General features: G+C 44.4%; 1 protein-coding gene across 1 annotated transcript in view; it reads right to left on the bottom strand.

Moving 5' to 3' along the window:
* The window catches only part of LOC135375297 (O-acyltransferase like protein-like), a 30,605-nt gene extending 12,659 nt beyond the window's left edge, over nucleotides 1–17,946 (bottom strand). The window contains exons 1-8 of the mRNA XM_064608036.1: nucleotides 17,667–17,946; nucleotides 10,144–10,370; nucleotides 5,795–5,906; nucleotides 4,973–5,063; nucleotides 4,286–4,377; nucleotides 3,508–3,675; nucleotides 3,020–3,116; nucleotides 114–203 (exon numbers count right to left, since the gene is read on the bottom strand). Of these exons, the coding sequence (XP_064464106.1) occupies nucleotides 114–203; nucleotides 3,020–3,116; nucleotides 3,508–3,675; nucleotides 4,286–4,377; nucleotides 4,973–5,063; nucleotides 5,795–5,906; nucleotides 10,144–10,370; nucleotides 17,667–17,946 (1,157 nt within the window). The remainder of the gene's footprint in view (nucleotides 1–113; nucleotides 204–3,019; nucleotides 3,117–3,507; nucleotides 3,676–4,285; nucleotides 4,378–4,972; nucleotides 5,064–5,794; nucleotides 5,907–10,143; nucleotides 10,371–17,666) is intronic.
* Between the last annotated feature and the right edge of the window lie 876 nt (nucleotides 17,947–18,822).

The following is an 18,822-nucleotide window of genomic DNA, read 5'->3' as shown; positions in this document are numbered from 1 at the left end:
ACCACAGCTACCCATGCTGACTGTGGGATATCGCCAAGCAAATGAAACACGTAACCAAGCTGGACTGGGGAAACGTGTTAGACGTATGTGCTCTGTGGAACGGCGTATCTTACCTGAAGTATCTCTGCACAACGAATCGCCAGCAAGCCTTCACAGTAAGTGCATCAGTTGAAGGGGGATTTCTGTATGCTATGAAGAGTCCACTGAAGAGAGAAAAAACGACAGCTATAACTGATCGACTTTGGTGCACTGCGTCAAAACAGGTGTATAAAGCATGGTTCACACTAGTGCGTTCTGCTGCGTGCGGATGCGTGCGGGCACTGGTTACCGTGGCAACAGATACGTGCGCGACCTCTCGCACCAGAACGCAAGGAGTTCGCCCGAGCTCAACTTTTTCCGACGCACGCAGCAGCCCGCAAGCGGAGAACGAATCGCGAGGCCGCCTTCCGAGCGTGCGCATAAGGTTTCTCTCTGCGAGACTGTTTTCAACATGGCGGCCACCGGAGTGGAAATCCCGCTCGGCGCTCATTGGCTTACGGTTTGGTGATGCACGCATTCGGACGCAGGTATGTGAACAGCGGAACGGGTTGCTAACAATACACGCATACGCACGCAGGCGCCCGCACGCAGCAGAACGTACTAGTGTGAACCATGCTTAAAGGCTGATACACATTACTGCGTTTACGGCTGCGTACAGCGTCTTACGTGTACCTTCGTTCCTAATGGAAGGATGTCCCGTTGCTACGATTCGCTGTCATCGCACGTAACACGCAACGGTAAACGCAGCAGTGTGAAAAAGCCCGTACATTGTAGTAAACATTCTGCATTTAAAGTCACGTGATGTTACAGATATCCTGCTGCCTTATCATAATTACTGCCCCCGCGCAAGAACAGACCATAAGCTCTCTCTAATCCCCCTCCTCCCTCCCCCCCCCCCAGATCATGTTCTCACATTTACTCTCTTCCAATCTGTGTTAAGTTGTTCATTCATTTTCAAGGTGTTGAGCTCCCATTCATGTATCCTGTTTCCCAGTTTTGTCTGTCTGAGCTTCCACAAAGCTCGTTGTTTGTTGTTCAAGCACATGTTCCCAGACTAGGAGTTTTCGATTGGCTACACTTGACCCTGTCGAGACTAACAAGCTCGTGTTTTCTTTTCCGATCTAATCTAGTCTAAATAGTGCTGTTCAATGGCACATTACATAAAGCCTTAGTTCCAGATGACGCTTTGAACGATTCGTCTTATGTCATTCGTTCCCTTCACTCCTTTCTATTCGCTGCGAGATCGAAGTATAGGGGGCGACACTGTCACCCTTTCTAGTGTAGATACACGTGGGCCGATGTCCAGGGTTGATGGTTCTTTTCAGTAATTATAGTGTGTATTCAGCGGAAGATCACTGGTACGATACTCTTCGGTTCCCCAATGCTCTAGACTACTGCACTAAACGCTGAGTAAACGTGTAAAAGATAGACGATGCGCCCACACTACGGTAGTTCGTCGTTTCTCCGCAGCGCGCCGACACTGTTCGATCTCGGAGCGAATACGGAAACTAAACCGACACTCTACACTACGCTGCAGGAAAACAACCAACGGAATTCGCCATGTTTGCTCATGAACCATTTTCTTCCGTATTCATTACATGTTGAGTAGGACTCTGTCGCTGAATAATAACACGTACACTCAAAAGACAGAGCTTCCCCGCATAGTACGCTGTGTGCCAACCACTGCCACGAATCATAGGGTTATCACTTCTGATTCGAGGAGAGAGAGAGGGGGGCGTACGCCGTTTTGTGGCAATTTGGGTCTACGGTAATTGCCACAAAAGGGCGTACGCCTCCGCTTCTCCTCGAATCAAAAGCGATAACCCTATCGTTCGCGACAATGATTGGCGCACTACGTGCTATGCGGTGAAGTTCTGTTTTTAGAGTGTACGTTTAAACGTTGGGGCAGCAGATGGTTACGCGCTCAAACGTGGCACTACAGCGAAAATTTTCTGAAAGCTAAATATTCATTGGAAACTTCACTGAGGATTGGTTAATTAATGTCGGACGCAGTAGTCTGCTTAAACGAGTTTCAGTAAAATGACTTCCTGGCCATTAACGGAACTACCGAAAATTTTAAATTTAAACGGACATTAAAAACGGACAAAAATTGGTCCTCGCGGAATGAAAGATGCGCCTACATTTAACCGCAATACAAAAGGAACGGAATTCACATAAGTGCGCCTTCTTCCGAAGTTGAGGGAAAGGGTAATTTCTCTCCCTCATAAATTACGAACGACGTAACCAATGTGTTCGTTTGTGTTGATGTCAAGGTAACGATACTTTTCATTCCGCGAGGAGCAATGTTTGCACAGTATTGCCCCTTCAAGCTCCTGGGTATATTTACGAAAGGGAGACATATATCGAAAAGAGCGCATATCCTATCTACAACGTCCCGAACAACCAATGCAAGAAGCGCATGACCTCAACCATCCAGACGAACCTATAGCGGGAATAATTTCTTTCCTCGCATGATGGCGAAGATTCCGACGTAATTTCACACGTTTACACTTTGGACGATTATTTTAGTATTCATTTACTGATTTCCTAATTTTTATCCCTTTCATCGACCCTCCCTTCCGTTTCACTTTTAGTTCAGTTTGGACCACGAAATATAATAACAATGTCTACAAGGACCGATATGTAGACCGAAAGTCCCACTCGAGTAATCGTCAATGTCGAATGGTGCGGTCTTACATGCCAGCCGACCTGGAGTCCCAAGGTCTTAGAACACTCTACTGAAACATATCCGAAGCTGCTGGTAAATTGCTTGCCTGGTTTCAGTCGACAACTGCCGACTGAAGTCCTAGCGATTTGTCCTCACTGTGTCGACTTCTACGATATACGCGGAGTCGATATATGCCGGTTTGCATTCAGAGTAGAAATCGACTTCCCTCGTGCGGTCGTCTTTTATCGCATTCATGTAAACGCGCGCTGTTGTCACAAGTTGGTGAGAGGAGAAAGCTCAAGATGCAAAAACCTGATTAGGAAGAAGGTGGTGACAGCCAGGGTGTAATTGATGAAGGGTGAAAAGAACAGGTCCCCCGCCATGTTGTCGTAGGCCCTGAGGAGTCCACCTGCGGTTGAATTGCAATCTTAAACTACATGTGAAGGTATTTTATGTAGATGTTGCAGGAGAAACATGCAGCACTCATCGAAGAGTTCGGAGTTCATGACCTGGTATGGATAGAATCCATATGGACACCTTGTGTCAACGTCTCTAAGAGCATTGGATCCAGCGCTAAGTGACAGTTTTTTTATTTTATTTATTGAAGTGTTAAGAAAGGTCAGCCAATACTTGATAGGTTGACGCGCATAATCAACTACCTGATCCTGTACTGCCCATGTGACAGGGCAATACAAAGGAAAGAAGTAGACCACTGGACGAAACATTTACACCCGAAAAATGTCAAGAAATCACTGCGTAGCGTACTCCATTTTAATATTTAAAAAAGCCATATAACCCACTGAACATGTGCGTGTTCTCTGCGAGGAAATAGGTGTGTCCGAAGATGAGCCACGCCATGCTGATCGCCTTGACTCCTTGTGCCGCGGCCACATCTGGGTCTTCGGGAACAGTCAGCGTGCGAAGATTACGTGTCAGCGAGAACGCTCCGATCCACAGCCGGACGCCACCTGCAGCAGAATATGTCGTGAACAAACGACGAAACTAAGTTTTCGTTTCGTGACATCAAATGTTTTGTCACCGAAACGCTTCGTGATATTCACTTCCACAATATAATCGATGTATATGTCATACTATCGTTGTCGCATCGCAATAAACAGTCTGCGATCATTCTTATTTTAAGTTACCGTGTTTCACACAAGGTTTTGATTCCTGCATATCATATGGTGTTTATTCATATGATGACTCGGTTTATGACCAATGTCTGCGGGAGCGGCCGTCGTCACGTGAACGCACAAAATGGCGTGAGCTCGCTGTCACCTCAAACCATCAGCAATACACGTATAATTCGGCACAATGGCTGGCAGAGAGTCTTGTATACAATTCTTTCTATTTAAAATTAATCATAAAAGTTCTCGGTAGGTCTGTCTATCCTGTTACACACGCGTACAGAAAAGAAAAAAAAAACAGTCCAGTTTGAATTATGAGTCCACGTTACTTTGTAGAGAATAATAGCGACACCGAAATAGAGCTGTTTCTTCGAGATGACCGTATTCTGTTTTCACTGTATATTCCTAATAAGGCACATAGCGCGTCACTATTATACCCCAAAGAACAAACCTTGTTCGGAAGCCTTTTGTGCCGTGATGTCTGACTTGAGGTCGAAAGCTGTAGCGGCCAAAATAAGGGCGAGCAGTAAGCAGACGCAGAATCTGAGGAAGATACCAAAGTTAGGTTGATATGGCGGGAACTACGTGACAGCACGTAGTTACTTTTCATGTGAATGATAAGTAGCAGCAGATTGACACGTAAGGTTACCACCGGAAGCTACCGCAAAGCAGTAGTTATGTATTCGATAGCCTGAGTTCCCAGTACTCTTAAGTCACACTTTTCATCCCAGTTGGACTCATAGTTTTTAGAAAATTAAAATTGAAAATTAGGGACAACGTGGTGTCGAAGTACTCACAATACCCTCACGACTCATCAAGTACCGCAGAAAATTAGGTCGCATGCGGACAACACTGGCTCAAAACGAAATAAGTTGACCTACGTGTCCGTTACCCAGCCATCACAATCCCCGAGTTAGTCGGGAAGGTGAATTATTGTTGTTTGACGAATTGGGGATTATTTGCCACCTGACGTCGCCCCGAGCCGTTTTACATCAGTTTACCTCAACTGGAAATAGTAGCAGCTCTCTGTCATGTCTCTGATTCGTTGCGCTTAGTTTACAACGGACAAACTGTTAGACCTTCCCGTCAACATAAACTGTCTGCCCGCTACTTTGCGGTACCTTAAATGTAAACTTACATGAGGAATCCTTGAAAGCCCAGCACCTTCGTTTCTTGTCGTACTTCGCATCGTTGCACGTGAGTTTTGGCTCCAAGTGACTTTGAAGAAGCTTGGAAGGAAGGAAAACGAGGGAGTGACGTTGAAATACGCTCATAAAGACTGATTTCAGTACCTCCGATAAAACCGAACCAAAGTCAAGCCGTACACGCATAAGATTCCTCGCTTCATTTACTGACTCTGTTGTTGGGTACAGGGATGTTCATTTCACCTACGCTCATAGTTGTCTCTGTACGTAAAACACGATAGAAGAAAAGGGAGAAAAGAAACAGGCGTCTACACTTTGTGATTTTTTTTCTTCAGCAATTGATTGGTTTCTGTTTACGTATTCCTAACCCGAAGAAGCTGAGTAATGCGCTGTTTCACCGAGCCGCCCGTCTGTCAATGAACATTTTTCACACTCTTGTCGTATCCTAGCAGCTGTCCAGCAAAACATGACCGGCGCTTGCCAAAGCACTGACGGCGCCATATTCGCGCCATCTATTGAATATTTAGGGAGCCCTCCTCGGCGCCGCCAGTGTCACAGATAATGCGTAGAAGCGTAGTGAAAAATTTCTATTGCGTATTCACCCGTCTGGTTTGCACACGGCGGTAGCGGAAGATAAGAAACAGATGCTTCGGTATTCCGATCCGGATTTCGATCTCTACCCGACTCGTTCATGGCACTCGCGGTGCGTTCGTCGCGGTAACGATAAGAGCAGAGCGTCTCAGCCATCCAGCGAAAGCACCGCATCAGTACAATAATGGGTGATGCGAGAAAAGAGAGCAAAGAGATTGGCATACCATGAGCAACTACGTTCTGAACGTCGACCTGGGAACACACTGACGGGACACAAATGCCCATGCGGAACTTCCGGCTCTCTGGAGCGACTCGGTACACCAGCCTTGTCATTCTCTGCAAAGCAAGATTATGTTGTATAACATGCGCTATTACAATACAGGCAAAAAAAAATGATTATGGCTGAAAGCGACAAATCATTCCTGAACTCTCAGAGAATGCGTTCCAGATACCAACAACCCCGAAGTTTTCGTCCCAGTTAACAGGTGGGGCACATTCGTACACAGCGCAAAGACTACTGACGATAAAAGTTGCATCACTCAAATATTAACGCAATAAAAACTGGAGGCGTACATTGCACCTGTCTTTATCATCTCTTTTAAACCGGAACACATGGCTCTTCAATATCGAACTTCTTCGCCACCGTTTGCGTTTCCTTCCAGGAGCGCGAGAAGCGCAGCCGCATTAAAGCTATGCAAAGTGCTCATATCTGCGTCGTTCCCTCCTTGGTCTAACTAGCGAGAGATGATCGCACACGGGCGATTAACCCTTTTCAAGGCGAAGCTGCCTCCTACACATCCTGATTCATTAACGTGAGATCGAGTCTCCCAACTCTGCCAGCGTCTGCTTAATATTACGGTGACAACAGGGTTCATGCCTTTTGAAGTATAGGCGGTTACTATACCTTCCTCAAGCAATGTTTAGTAACTTCATACACCTCCCTGGATGTATATTATTTACCCCCCCCCCCCAGATGGACCTTATACCACCTAGAACGTATATCTAAAAAAATAATCATTGTGGTGCAATTTCAGTAGCTAAGAATTTTCTATTTAATTCGGCCTGATACAAGAGTGGTGGCGTTTATGTCCATAGTTCTAATATCACCAATCACACTAGAAGCAACAGAGGGGAAAAAAAGCACTTGGATGCGCAACGCAGTCAACGCAAACTCATATTTAGAAAGCGTGAATGTGAACCGTAAAGGACAGCTCGTGCAGATTACTCGCCGCATAACAAGAAACGTGTATGTAACGAATTGCCATTTGTTGGGGAACAGATACTTAATACAATACACCACGAGCGTATGTGGCGAGGGTATGTTGAGCGTATGTTGTATAGCGTGTTATTGCCAAGCGATCTGCCTGCAGGTGTGGCGGGATGGGCTCGGGCGCATCCTGGGCTAACTTCATATGGTACAGGGCCGAAATTTGTGCACACATGTTAAGAAGTAGCCAGGTTTACATTGGTGGAACTAGGTACGTACCATCTGCATATTGGCGACAAGCCAGCTGCCCAGCTATGCAGGGTGTTTCAGTTAAATCCCCGGGCTCAATAATTCGCGAACGGGTGAACCAATCGAAGAACTTTCTTTTTTACAACTATCTGCCAGATACCACCTAGAGGCTGCGCACCGTGCGAATGTGTGGGAGGCGCTCATTATTTAAATAAAAATTCAAATGAGTTTCGTGAAAAACATAACTTCTAAAGCAGGGCGCCGTCCTGCATTACAATGGGTACTACCCCTTTTTGGGACATTCAGTTAAACACCTTTTAGGGAAAAATCTGTCACCGAAGCGGATAATTTGTTGCAGTAATTAATTGGTTTCGATTTACATATTTTTGTCGCGGCTGGTCGCGGTGAAGCCCCCCAAAAGGACGCTCTTCCATTCCATTATCCACCAATGAATTACGTGTTCTTACCTTACTTCGCAACGGAGAGTGCTGAAGAAAAAGTAACAGCGTCAGACAGACTACGCCGGTCCCCACCCGGCTTATCTGACTGACATGCGCGCTTTCTCTCTTATGATCAGACGGACGAAACACAGTTAATCACATAGTGTCTTGATATCACATGCTTTCCAGTTTTTCTTCAGCACTTCCCTTAGCGAAGTAAGCTCCAGAACACGCAATGATGAAAGATGAAAGTCACTGAAAAGGTTAGCCAGCTGTAGCCAGCTGTTCCAGACTCAGAACATCAGTTCTTTCATGAACACGCAATTCATTGGTGGATAAGGGAGTGGAAGAGCGCCCCTTTTTTGCGCTTCACCGCTACCATAGCCGCGACAAAAATTTGTAAACCGAAACCAATTAGTTACTGGAACAAATGACCCGCTTCGGTGGCCGATATTTCTTTAAAATGTGCCCACCGACGGTCCCAAAAAGGGCAGTACCCATCTTAATGCCGACGGCGCCCTGCTTTAGAAGTCATGTTTTCACAAAACGCATTTGAATTTTTATTTAAATAATGGACCCCTCGCACTCATTCACACTGTGCACGGCTTGTACGTGGTATCGGAGAGATACTTGTAAAAAAAGAAAGTTGTTCGATTGGTGCACCCATTCGCGAATTATAGCCCGGGGATTTAACTAAGAAACCCGGTATACCAAGTTGTTACAGTTCACCGCGGTTCTCACTATCAGAAGATTACCTTGTCTTGCTGGGGATGCTCGTACAATGCAAGTTTATTTTATACAGAGTCTGTTCAACTTAGGGACTACACAGACATGTAAACCTCAAGCACAAGTAATATTTTCCCGGAGTTGTTTGAATACCTAATAAGCGTTGGATCCCAGAACCGTCTGTCTATAGTCTACGCGGCAAACAGGATTTTCAATCATTCTTCAGTAACTGAGTAAACGGGATAATGATTTCCATATAATGAGAGGAAGCATTCAACCCCGTTTTTAAATGTTCAGTGAGTGGACGGAACTAATTCACCTAGATACTTGAGTATACTGACTATGAAATCTAGCATCAGTTGATAAAATAATGCTGTGTTTGTCGTATTGCCAACTGTAGGATGGGACAAGCGAAAGCTGTGTTTGTCTGCGTTGTGTCTGTCCCCTTTTTCTCCGTGTTTCCTCGTCTCGGGGTTTCCCCAGTATGGAGCGACAATTTAGTCAATGGTAGAAGTGCAAGGGTGCAGGTGACCTGGTGCATTGTAAAAACGACACGTTCTCAAACACAGCAACCCATTTTCGTCGTTTTTTTTTTTAATGTAGTCAATGGTGGAAAATTCTGAAGACCATGCTGAAGGGGGTTGGATATGTGTATTTCCAAAAAAAAGGGAACGAAAGATTAGCAAGGCAAGGAGCCGGCTTGCTATTCCAAAAAAAAAGAAAACAAGGGGGAAAAGAATGGTAAACGAAAGAAAGAAAGAAGAAGGTCTCTGCATAATGACGACAGTGACAACGAGATAATCGACAATGACGATGGCACTCGTATTAGAGGTTAGGTTATCACGGATGCCACAGTACGCATTCGTACATACGCGAAAATCAATAAATGACAAAATATATCTGACTCCGTTTGTTAGGAGTAAATATGTGGTTTGCCCCGAGACAAGCGTTTGTCTGATTTTCCGGCTTTGAACGTGCCACGTTGTTTCAAGCTGTGTTTTAACATGGTTGAGCATTATAACGTTACCGCTACTTCATAGTGAAAGGTCGCGCCGGCAACCGCCCATGGTACGTGAGTTTGTAACGGACATATATTGATTTTCCATTTCCCTCTAGTTTGAAACACATTTCGCTGTATATCGGTCCAGTTTTTGTCACCTGGTGAAGTGGAAAGAACGTAGAGCTCTCCACTCTTTTTTTTTTTTTTGCACCCCATGCACTCCTTAAAGTTATTTCTCTTGTCTTTGTACACTCTTTAAAGAAAACGTGAATCAGTTACACCCTTTAGGAGGTAATAGTTGTCGCATATGTTGTGCCTAAAAGGTTGCAAAGTTCGACCTGCTACCTCACTCTCTGCCACGAATGACAGGGTTACCACTTCTGAGTCGGTGAGCGAGGGGGCCGTACGCTTTTTGTAGCAATTTGGACATATGATAATTGCTTTTGCCACCGTGTTACACCCTTTAGCAGACGCCATGTTGACCAAGGTGGTAACTATAGCAGTTATCACCTTTTCTCACCCTTGTTTTCTTCGACTGTAGTATTTGCTTTTGTGAAATAATGGGTAAACTCTCGTACAAGTTGAATTGAATTGTACAATATACACGTATGGACTATCGGACGAAACGCGCCAAGCCCCCCCCCCCCCCCCCCCCCAACGCCACCGTCACACTTGAGGCCTGTGAGTCTGGGCAGGGAAAACAAACTCACACAGGATGAACAACCATGAACACGAGACTAACCTTGAGTCTCGTGCGTATATTTGTTTGCTCTGACCAGACTCGGACTCCAAGAAAGATGGAGTTCGCCAACAAGCTAAATAGCCCGCGTATATACGCCATCAAATTTGTTAAGCCATGTTCATTTGTTGTGACATTTCTCCACTAATTACCCGAGTTCCGAATTCCTGTGTCCACGAACGAGATTATTGTGACAAACTGTACATGATTACCTCTGGGTGCAGAAGCAGAGTAGTGAGGTGGGCCGCGGCGTCCGTCTCGTTGGTGAATACTTCCTGGACGTCGTGACCAGACGACAGGTAGACTGTACAGTATTTTCCCTGGTAGAGTCTCTTCTCCTTGTATTCGGCTACCAGGTCGAGGCACTCGTCGTACGCTCCGATAGAGGCCAGCCGACCTTCCAGGAGACCCTCCGGGAGCTTTCCCGAGGAGTCCATCACTGCGCATTACAATATACACGCATTCAATTTCTGGCGCAATCATGTTGTTTCACAGTTATCGCTCCACAGAAAAGTGGCACGTACGCCTTTTGGGACGCTGAATATGTATCCAAACTGACACAAAAAAGCATGCTCCACCCTTTTGCAAGAAATCAAGAAAACGAAGAACATCGTTCTGAATGGCCGTTTGTTCTGAGTGCGTTGTTTTTGTCATTCCGTGTCATGCTGGTAATTTGGGGTGGGGGGTGGGGGGGAAGCACATGCTCTAGCGTCATTGTTTTTAAATTGTTCTTCAGGTTGGATTTATTCAACCGTACAGCAGGTCATGCGAGGTACACAGGATACAGCAATACGTTGACGTTCAACCAACGGTGTATAGTACATCGTCATCAAGGTAATGTAACAGTACCCACGAAGATGCGCAACATGAGCAGGTTATATAAAAAGAAAATGTGTTCAGTTATGAAGGCGCAGGCGGCAGTGGCAGCCGTGTGGTCGAAGGAACTTTAATTTGCCAACGTATCTCCGTGTGAGATGCCACCGCACGGGAACATGAAATTTGTGCGCGACTCTTTTTGCCGTAGTTTGATTGATGACGTAGCTAGTCTGAGAATTCGAAACAACGCATGGTGGTATACTTGATTGGAAGTCCTGAAAAATGTACGAAACCATAGTAACAGATAGTGTGTGCTTTCGAAGGAAAAAAAAAAGAAAAGAAAATAGGCATAGAGAATGTAATAAGAAATGTTATATAAATCTTTTCGTGTATAAGAATGGGCTGCAGTCAAATATGTCATGCGATACGATATGTCATACGATAAAGTACCACGTGATAAGCTCATTCTTAAGTTCCGAACTGTTGTTCATAATGAAAAGTTAGTTTCGTGGATTACTAATTACCTCGATGGGAGGCAGCAACTGGTGCAAATAGGAAGCGTTAACTCTCGTTTGGCCCCTGTGATGTCCGGCGTACCACAGGGTTCTGTTCTGGGACCATCGCTATTCTTGTTATATATTAACGATATTACAAAGCATATTCCAGTGCAGATTCGTCTTTTTGCCGATGATTGTTTAATCTTTACTGACATTAAGTCAATATCGGACCAATTCCTTTTGAATGATTGCCTTGCCAGGATCAACGACTGGTGCAAGACTTGGCAAATGGAACTGAACTTTAAAAAGTGTTCATATATGCACGTTACGCGAAGAAAAACAGTGCAAACTTTCCAGTATTCCATTGACGGTTATAATTTGTTGCATGTAAAGTCTTGTAAGTATCTTGGTGTCACCTTGACTGGTGATCTCAAGTGGAATATGCATATTGACAACATTGTAAGAAAGGTGACAGGTAAATTATATTATTTGAGACGCCATATTAGACTTGCCACAGCCAATACGAGATTAAGGGCATACAAAGCATATGTGCTGTCTGTGTTGGAGTACGCGTGTGTAATATGGGACCCTTACACGGTATCAAATGTGTCAAAATTAGAAGCTGTCCAGAGGAAAGCTCTGCGATTTATTTTCAATAAGTATAGGAGGACGGACTCAGTCAGTTAGTTGTATGCTAGGGCCCGTTTGGACAAATTGGCTTCGCGTCGCTTGAAGCACCGCTTGAAATTTTTGTATCTGGCTGTTCATGGGCGATTAAGAATAGACTCTTCGCGATACCTGCAGCCTTTCGCAGGAAGATGTAGACGCCAATCACGATCACGATTGTTGAAGACTTTCAATGCTAAAAATGATTGCTTTAAGTATTATTTTTTCCAAGAACAATCGTTGAGTGGAATGCGTTGCCTCAAACAGTGCTGAATTGTTCATCTGTAGAACAGTTTTCTACAGCTCTATCATTGATGTGTCCTGATGCTGCCCTTGCTTGATTCTGTGCCCACCCCTACTTAGGCTCATTAAATTGGGCCATTAGTATGTGAAATAAATAAAAAATACATAAAGTTTTAGAGATATAGAGGGTGTCCCAGAAAACGTGTCATTGAATTACAATAAAAAAACTACGCCACCTAGAATCATGCGGTCAACAGCATTTGTTCTGATTAGGTTTTTGCCACCTCCTAATGTGAATGTCATGTACTCCAAGTTTAATTATATTATTAAATTAAATTTCTTTAATTGAACTCCAAAATCTCCCAAGTCAACGTAACGTTTTTTTTTACAGAATTAGAGAGCCCGTAGCAAACTTAGTCAGATCCACTAAGAAATCCGCTCGATATTGCAAATGCAACTGCCCAAAAAAAGTCCCGAAATTGAGGCTTCCAAGTTTCGGGTATTCAACGGCGCACCAAATCAGACGCAAAGATTCGTGGAGAGGAGGACTGCTCCTGCCCCCACGAAAGATAGAAGGTCGAAAAAACACAGGGCGGGAAAAAAGAGGCGGAATCATTTTTGTTTGCCGCTTATGAACGTATGGCGGAATGTCATCTGCCTTGTTATCTGCGCGTCTTGTGTTGCACGCCGGTCCGGCGATAAACTGTTGTAGCTTCAATGGGGCAGGAGCATGTCCTGCCCTCCGCGCATTCTTCCGACTGATTTGGTGCGCTGTTGAATACCCGAAACTCTGAAGCCTCAACTTCGGTACTTTTTTTGGGCAGTACCCTTTGCAATATCGAGCGGATTTCTTGGTGGATCTGACTAAGTTCGCTACAGGCTCTCTAATTCTGTAAAAATTTTGGAGTTCAATTAAAGAAATTCAATTTATGTTAATTAAAATGAAATTAAAATATTTTTGCAAGATGGCAAATTCAGTTGCCACACAAGTGCCCTTTACCCCGTATTTTTCCGTCGCCCCGTTTTTTATAAAGTCCGAATGACACGTTTTTTGACACCCTGTATGTGTATTTCTATGTAGTTAAATACATTTCCGGAATAGTCTCTACATTTAAATGTGGAACTGAACTTTTTCATTTCCATAAATAACAACGTACAGCAATTCATAAACGTGTCTGCTAGAGTACACTCGTAAAGCTTGACCAGAAGAGTTGGTAACCGTGTTTTCAGGCGGCGCGGAACATGCCGACGTGGCAGCTGGTTACCCGTTGGGAGATAGCGCTTTCTGTGCCGACTTCACAGGGAACTGTGCTGTCATTAGCCTTCACACAAAAAAACGAAAAAAGAAAAAAAAAAGGAAAAAGCTTGACCAGTTACCGCACTGAAAAACCAACTACGGCGCAGAGCGATACCGTTATCGCTCGTGGGAAAGCTCTTTGTGAGCGTACACCTCCAATTTTCAACAAATCAGGGGATGCCATTCTGGACTATGACTGGTTAACAGCGTATTAAGTTATGTTCTAAAATGGTAGGCAAGTACACTACACAGTCCTGTGGTTAAAGGTGCAGTAAAGCACTCGGGGTGCAATCTTAGGAATATATCTCCTCGGTAGCCTAAGCTATTAGTGCACAGTTTTCGTCCTGCTTCCTCTCTCTCTCTCTCTTTCTCACACACACACACATATACAGGGTGTTTCAGTTAAATCCCCGGGCTAAATAATTCGCGAACCGGTGCACCAATCGAATAACTTTCTTTTTTACAAGTATCTGTCCAATACCGCCTACAAGATGCGCACCGTGTGAATGAGCGGGAGGCGCTCATTATTTAAATAAAAATGCAAATGAGTTTCGTAAAAAAGCGTAACTTCTAAAGCAGGGCGCTGTCGGTATTAAAATGGGTACTACCCCTTTTGGGACCTTCAGTGGACACCTTTCAGAGAAAAATCTGCCACCGAAGCGGGTCATTTGTTGCAGTAATTAATTGGTTTCGGTTTACGTATTTTTGTCGCGGCTGGTCGCGGCGAAACGCAAAAAGACGCTCTTTCACTCCCTTATCCATCAATGAATTACGTCCTTACACCAATGAATTACACCAATGAATTACGTCCTTTTGCGCTTCGCCGCGACCAGCCGCGACAAAATACGTAAATCGAAACCAATTAATTACTCCAACAAATGACCCGCTTCGGTGGCAGATTTTTCTCTGAAAGGTGCCCACTGAAGGTCCCAAAAGGGGTAGTACCCATTTTAGTACCGACAGCGCCCTGCTTTAGAAGTTACGCTTTTTTACGAAACTCATTTGCATTTTTATTTAAATAATGAGCGCCTCCCGCTCATTCACGCGGTGCGCATCTTGTAGGCGGTATTGGACAGATACTTGTAAAAAAGAAAGTTATTCGATTGGTGCACCGGTTCGCGAATTATTTAGCCCGGGGATTTAAGTGAAACACCCTGTATAGGGTGTAACCTTTTCAGTGGGGTAACCTTTTCAGTGACTTTCATCTTTCATCTTTCACCCTGTATAGGGTGTTTCACGAAAAAGCCCGGTTGTATAATTCTTGAACAGGTGGAGCTATCCAAGAAATTTCTTTTTAGGTAAAGATCCTTGGAACATCGGCCATGAACTGAGTAGTGAGCGGCTCATTTGCATACGCTCACTAATTAGATAAACATCTTAACTTTTAACTTTTACTTCGCACTCTAACAGAACCCCTGTTCCACGCATCCGGGACCTTAAGCGAAAAATATTGCAAGAAAAAACCCGCTACGACACGATTTTTCCGAGTAATTAATCGGTTTCGATTTACATATTTCTTGCGTGGAGCAATGCGCTCTTCAGGTCAGCTATCCGACTGTCAATTTCGTGTCCGTCCACCTGGTTGACACACGGGGGTGACGGAAGATAAGGGACAGCCGCAAGACCGTCATCACGGAACATCATGCAGGGTGACAACGTGCTCTCCTTGGATTTGATAAGTATGGGAGGCGTACGTATTTCTTTCTTTCTTTTTCTTTTTTTTTGTACCAGTGATGCTGTACATCAGGACAACAAGAAAGGCTCCGCCACCTGTCTTCAACAAATCGGACGAGAACGTTGCCATTCCGGATGGTTGGCTACACTCTTAAAAATGAATTTCACCGCATAGCACGCTCCTAGCCAACCATAATCTCGAATGATATCGTTATCTGCCCTGATTTGTTGAAAAGGGGAGGCGTACGCCTTTCCTGTGACAATAATGCTGTTCATAATTGTCACAAAAAGGCGTACGCCTCCCGTTTTCAACAAATCAGGGCAGATAACGATATCATTCGAGATCATGGTTGGCTAGGAGCGTGCTATGCGGTGAAATTCATTTTTAAAAGTGTAGGCGCGTGCTACGTGGCGTAGTTAAGTTTTAAGAGTATACCCACTAGTTCACAGCGCTGGCGGCACATTCGTCATCATTGATGATAAGAGCACGCTGTACGGAACGACAGAACCGCCAGCGCTGTTTAGAAATCGCTCTGAGAAGGAATATGAAAGCGTCTCTCGCGGCTGTTCCTAATGCACCAATGCGCTCTTTGGATCAGCAATCCGGCCGTCAATTTCATGTTCATCTGCCTGGTTCACGCACGGGGGCGACGGAAGAATCAGAACAGCCGCAAGAAATGATTTAATATTCCTTATCAAAACGGCTGGTCAACAGCGCTGGGGGTTCTGTGGTTCCGTATGTGAGATAGCGTGCTCTTGTCATGGATGATGACGATTGGGCCGCGAGTGCTGCACTCTTAAAAATGATGCTGGTGGTGAAAAGGGGCGTATGCCTTTTTTTGTGACAGTTATAAGTTTCACAGAAAAGGTGTACATCCCCTATTTTCAACAAGTCAGGGCAGATAACGATATCATTCGAGGTTATGGTTGGCTAGGAGCGTGCTATGCTGTGAAGATCATTTTTAAGAGTGTGTGAGCTAGTAGGATACACTCTTAAAAATGAACTACGCCACATAGCACGCTCCTAGCCAACCATCATCGCGAATGACAACGTTTTCGCCCATTTTTTTTGAAAACGGGAGGCGGAGCCTGTAGAGAAGAAGGAACATCAAAGCGTCGCCTGCTGTCTTGCGGCTGTTCCTTATCTTCCGTCACCCCCGTGTGCCAACCAGGCAGATGAACACGAAATTGACAGCCGGATATCCGATCCAAAGAGCGCATTGGTGCAGTGCTCCGCGCAAGAAATATATAAACCGAAACCAATTAATTACTCGAAACAGTCACTAAGTGTCGACGCAGTTTTTTTCTTGCAATATTTTTCGCTGAAGGTCCCGATGCGTAAAACAGAGGTTCCGTAAGCGTGTGAAGTAAAATTTAAAAGTTAGGAGGTTTATATTAGTGAGCGTATGCAAATAAGCCGTTCACTACTCAGTTCATAGCCGATGTCCCAAGGATCTTTCCCAGAAAGAAATTTCTTCGATGGCGCTACCTGTTCACGAATTATTCTGCCCGGGGATTTTCGTGAAACACCCTGCATACAGGGTGTTTAAAAAAACGTGTCATTCGGACTTGATAAAAAACGGGGCGACGGAAAAATATGCGGTCAACGGCATTTGTGTGGCAACTACATTTGCCAGCTTGAAAAAATATTTTCATTTCATTTTAATTAAAAGAAATTGAATTTCTACAATCGAACTCCAAAATTTAGCAAGTATTTCAATACACCCTTAAAGATACCTAGTATTTATACATAAATTCCAAAGAGGTATATATGCCGAATTCTTGTAGTGTTCATGCATTTTTTTGTTTTACTTTGACATATCCAATCTTTGAATTTCTGTTTAATTTATTTATCCTATGACGTAGATGTTGGAAATCGAAGAGAAAGCTCTAAAAACAGCTTGAGACTCTGCCAGCCCAAAATCAAAATCAGCATACATGAAACATGCGAACTCTTAACTCAGTCTGCAACCCCACGTGTTTAATTCAGTTGATACGAAAATTATTTGAAAGATATTGAGTGCCACAATTACTTCGTTACCGCGGTATAGGTACCATGGAATTTTGTTACGAATACCACGAAATGTAGTTTTCTGAGTTAAATTTACGAGGTACGAAGGCGTAGAAATATTTTTGGAAAAGCAAATATGGGGATACAGATTGTGTCCACCTAAACTATTCTATTGTTCATAGTAGTCCTGCGTCTCAGATTCTCTAAGCACCCGATGAAAATGTACACTGGAGGAGGATCAGTTCAAGCGATATTTCGAGCATCGATTCTTCTTTTCCTGCGCAAAGTATCGGCTTCTCTCGACCTGAGACTTTTCCTTCTATCTACTATCGCATGCCTTTTCCGCTTTCTAGTTTGGAACAGATTTTCAAGCTTTGCGCTCACCTATGAAACAATGCGAGAGAAATTTACTTAAAATCTCGTGAAACTATACATTTGCCGAAACTATGCCGACTTTTGGTTCAGTCGATTTAACGGGGCACAAAACGAGCCGTTCGCAACAGCAGTAAAGCAACAAGCTTTCAAACTCACGTCGAACTGCCCATCCTTTCAGGTCCCTGAACGCCTTGAAAGTTTTGAGAAGAGAAGTCATACAGTCCACCGACACATCCAGATCGGAGGAACCTTCCACCACGTACGGGAATATCTCGTTGGCCACCGCATCGATGTTCACTTTGGACTTGTTCACTTGCTCTTCCCACGACGTATTGGACACTTCCTGCGTGCCCTGAAAAGGTCCGTCGGCGTGACCTCCGAGGCAGAACGGAGCCCAGAGCGTAAGTCCGAGCACAAGGATCGTTGGGAATCCCATACCCGTGCTGGCACTGTCCTACGATGTTTTGCGGATGCTCGCCAAAGTGAGCGTGTCCCGGATTATTGACCTGGTTTGGGCGGCGGACTTTCACCGAGTTGGGCATCTTTTTTCCTCAAAGAAGCGAGATTGGAGTGGCCCTAATGCAGTGGATGGGCAAGAAGGACACGCTTTCCTCCTGAACGGAGGGGTTGTGATGTTGTTGCGTGAGCAACCGAACGTCACACGTTACACCCTTCGCTCACGCTGCATGCCGATTCACAACGGCTCTCAGGAGTCACGAATTCCACAGTTCGGAACGGATGATGTATTGTTTAGAAATGTGGAATACAAGTTGATCGTGAAAGGGCGGACATGCGAGTTCTTTAGTGAGTGAGGGAGAAGTATGGACGTGCCCGTGAGGGACGCATGATCCATGTAATATGCTCACGCTACGACATTTGCTGAGATGATTTAGCAGTCTCATTGGTACGATACGAACGCCTTTGTCTAACTTGAGTACACAAAGTCAACATGCCTATATGTAAAAATGGAAAACGGAATGCTACGCACTCGGAAACTTCATAACAAACGCAGGATCTTTTTAAAAACTTCATTTTGCCTCAAAAGCGTACCTTATTACCTCTAAATTATACGTAGTGTAAACTGTCTCTGCTGTCAATATTTCCGATAAATATTCTAAGACGAATTTTTATTGTAAGATGGATTGGTAAAAGTATCAAACCTACATCGATATATATGAATAATTACCGAAATATATGAGGTTTCGCAAGCAGGTTCGATATTCTATAGTTGTTCATCCATATTCCGTAAGTAACGATAGATTAAAATCCTGGCATTTGAACCGATGCACACGCAGGTAAAACATCGACATCG

Source organism: Ornithodoros turicata, unplaced genomic scaffold (genome assembly GCF_037126465.1).
Source record: "Ornithodoros turicata isolate Travis unplaced genomic scaffold, ASM3712646v1 ctg00000850.1, whole genome shotgun sequence".
NCBI lineage: Eukaryota > Metazoa > Arthropoda > Arachnida > Ixodida > Argasidae > Ornithodoros > Ornithodoros turicata.
This window is presented reverse-complemented; position numbering and strand designations above follow the sequence as displayed.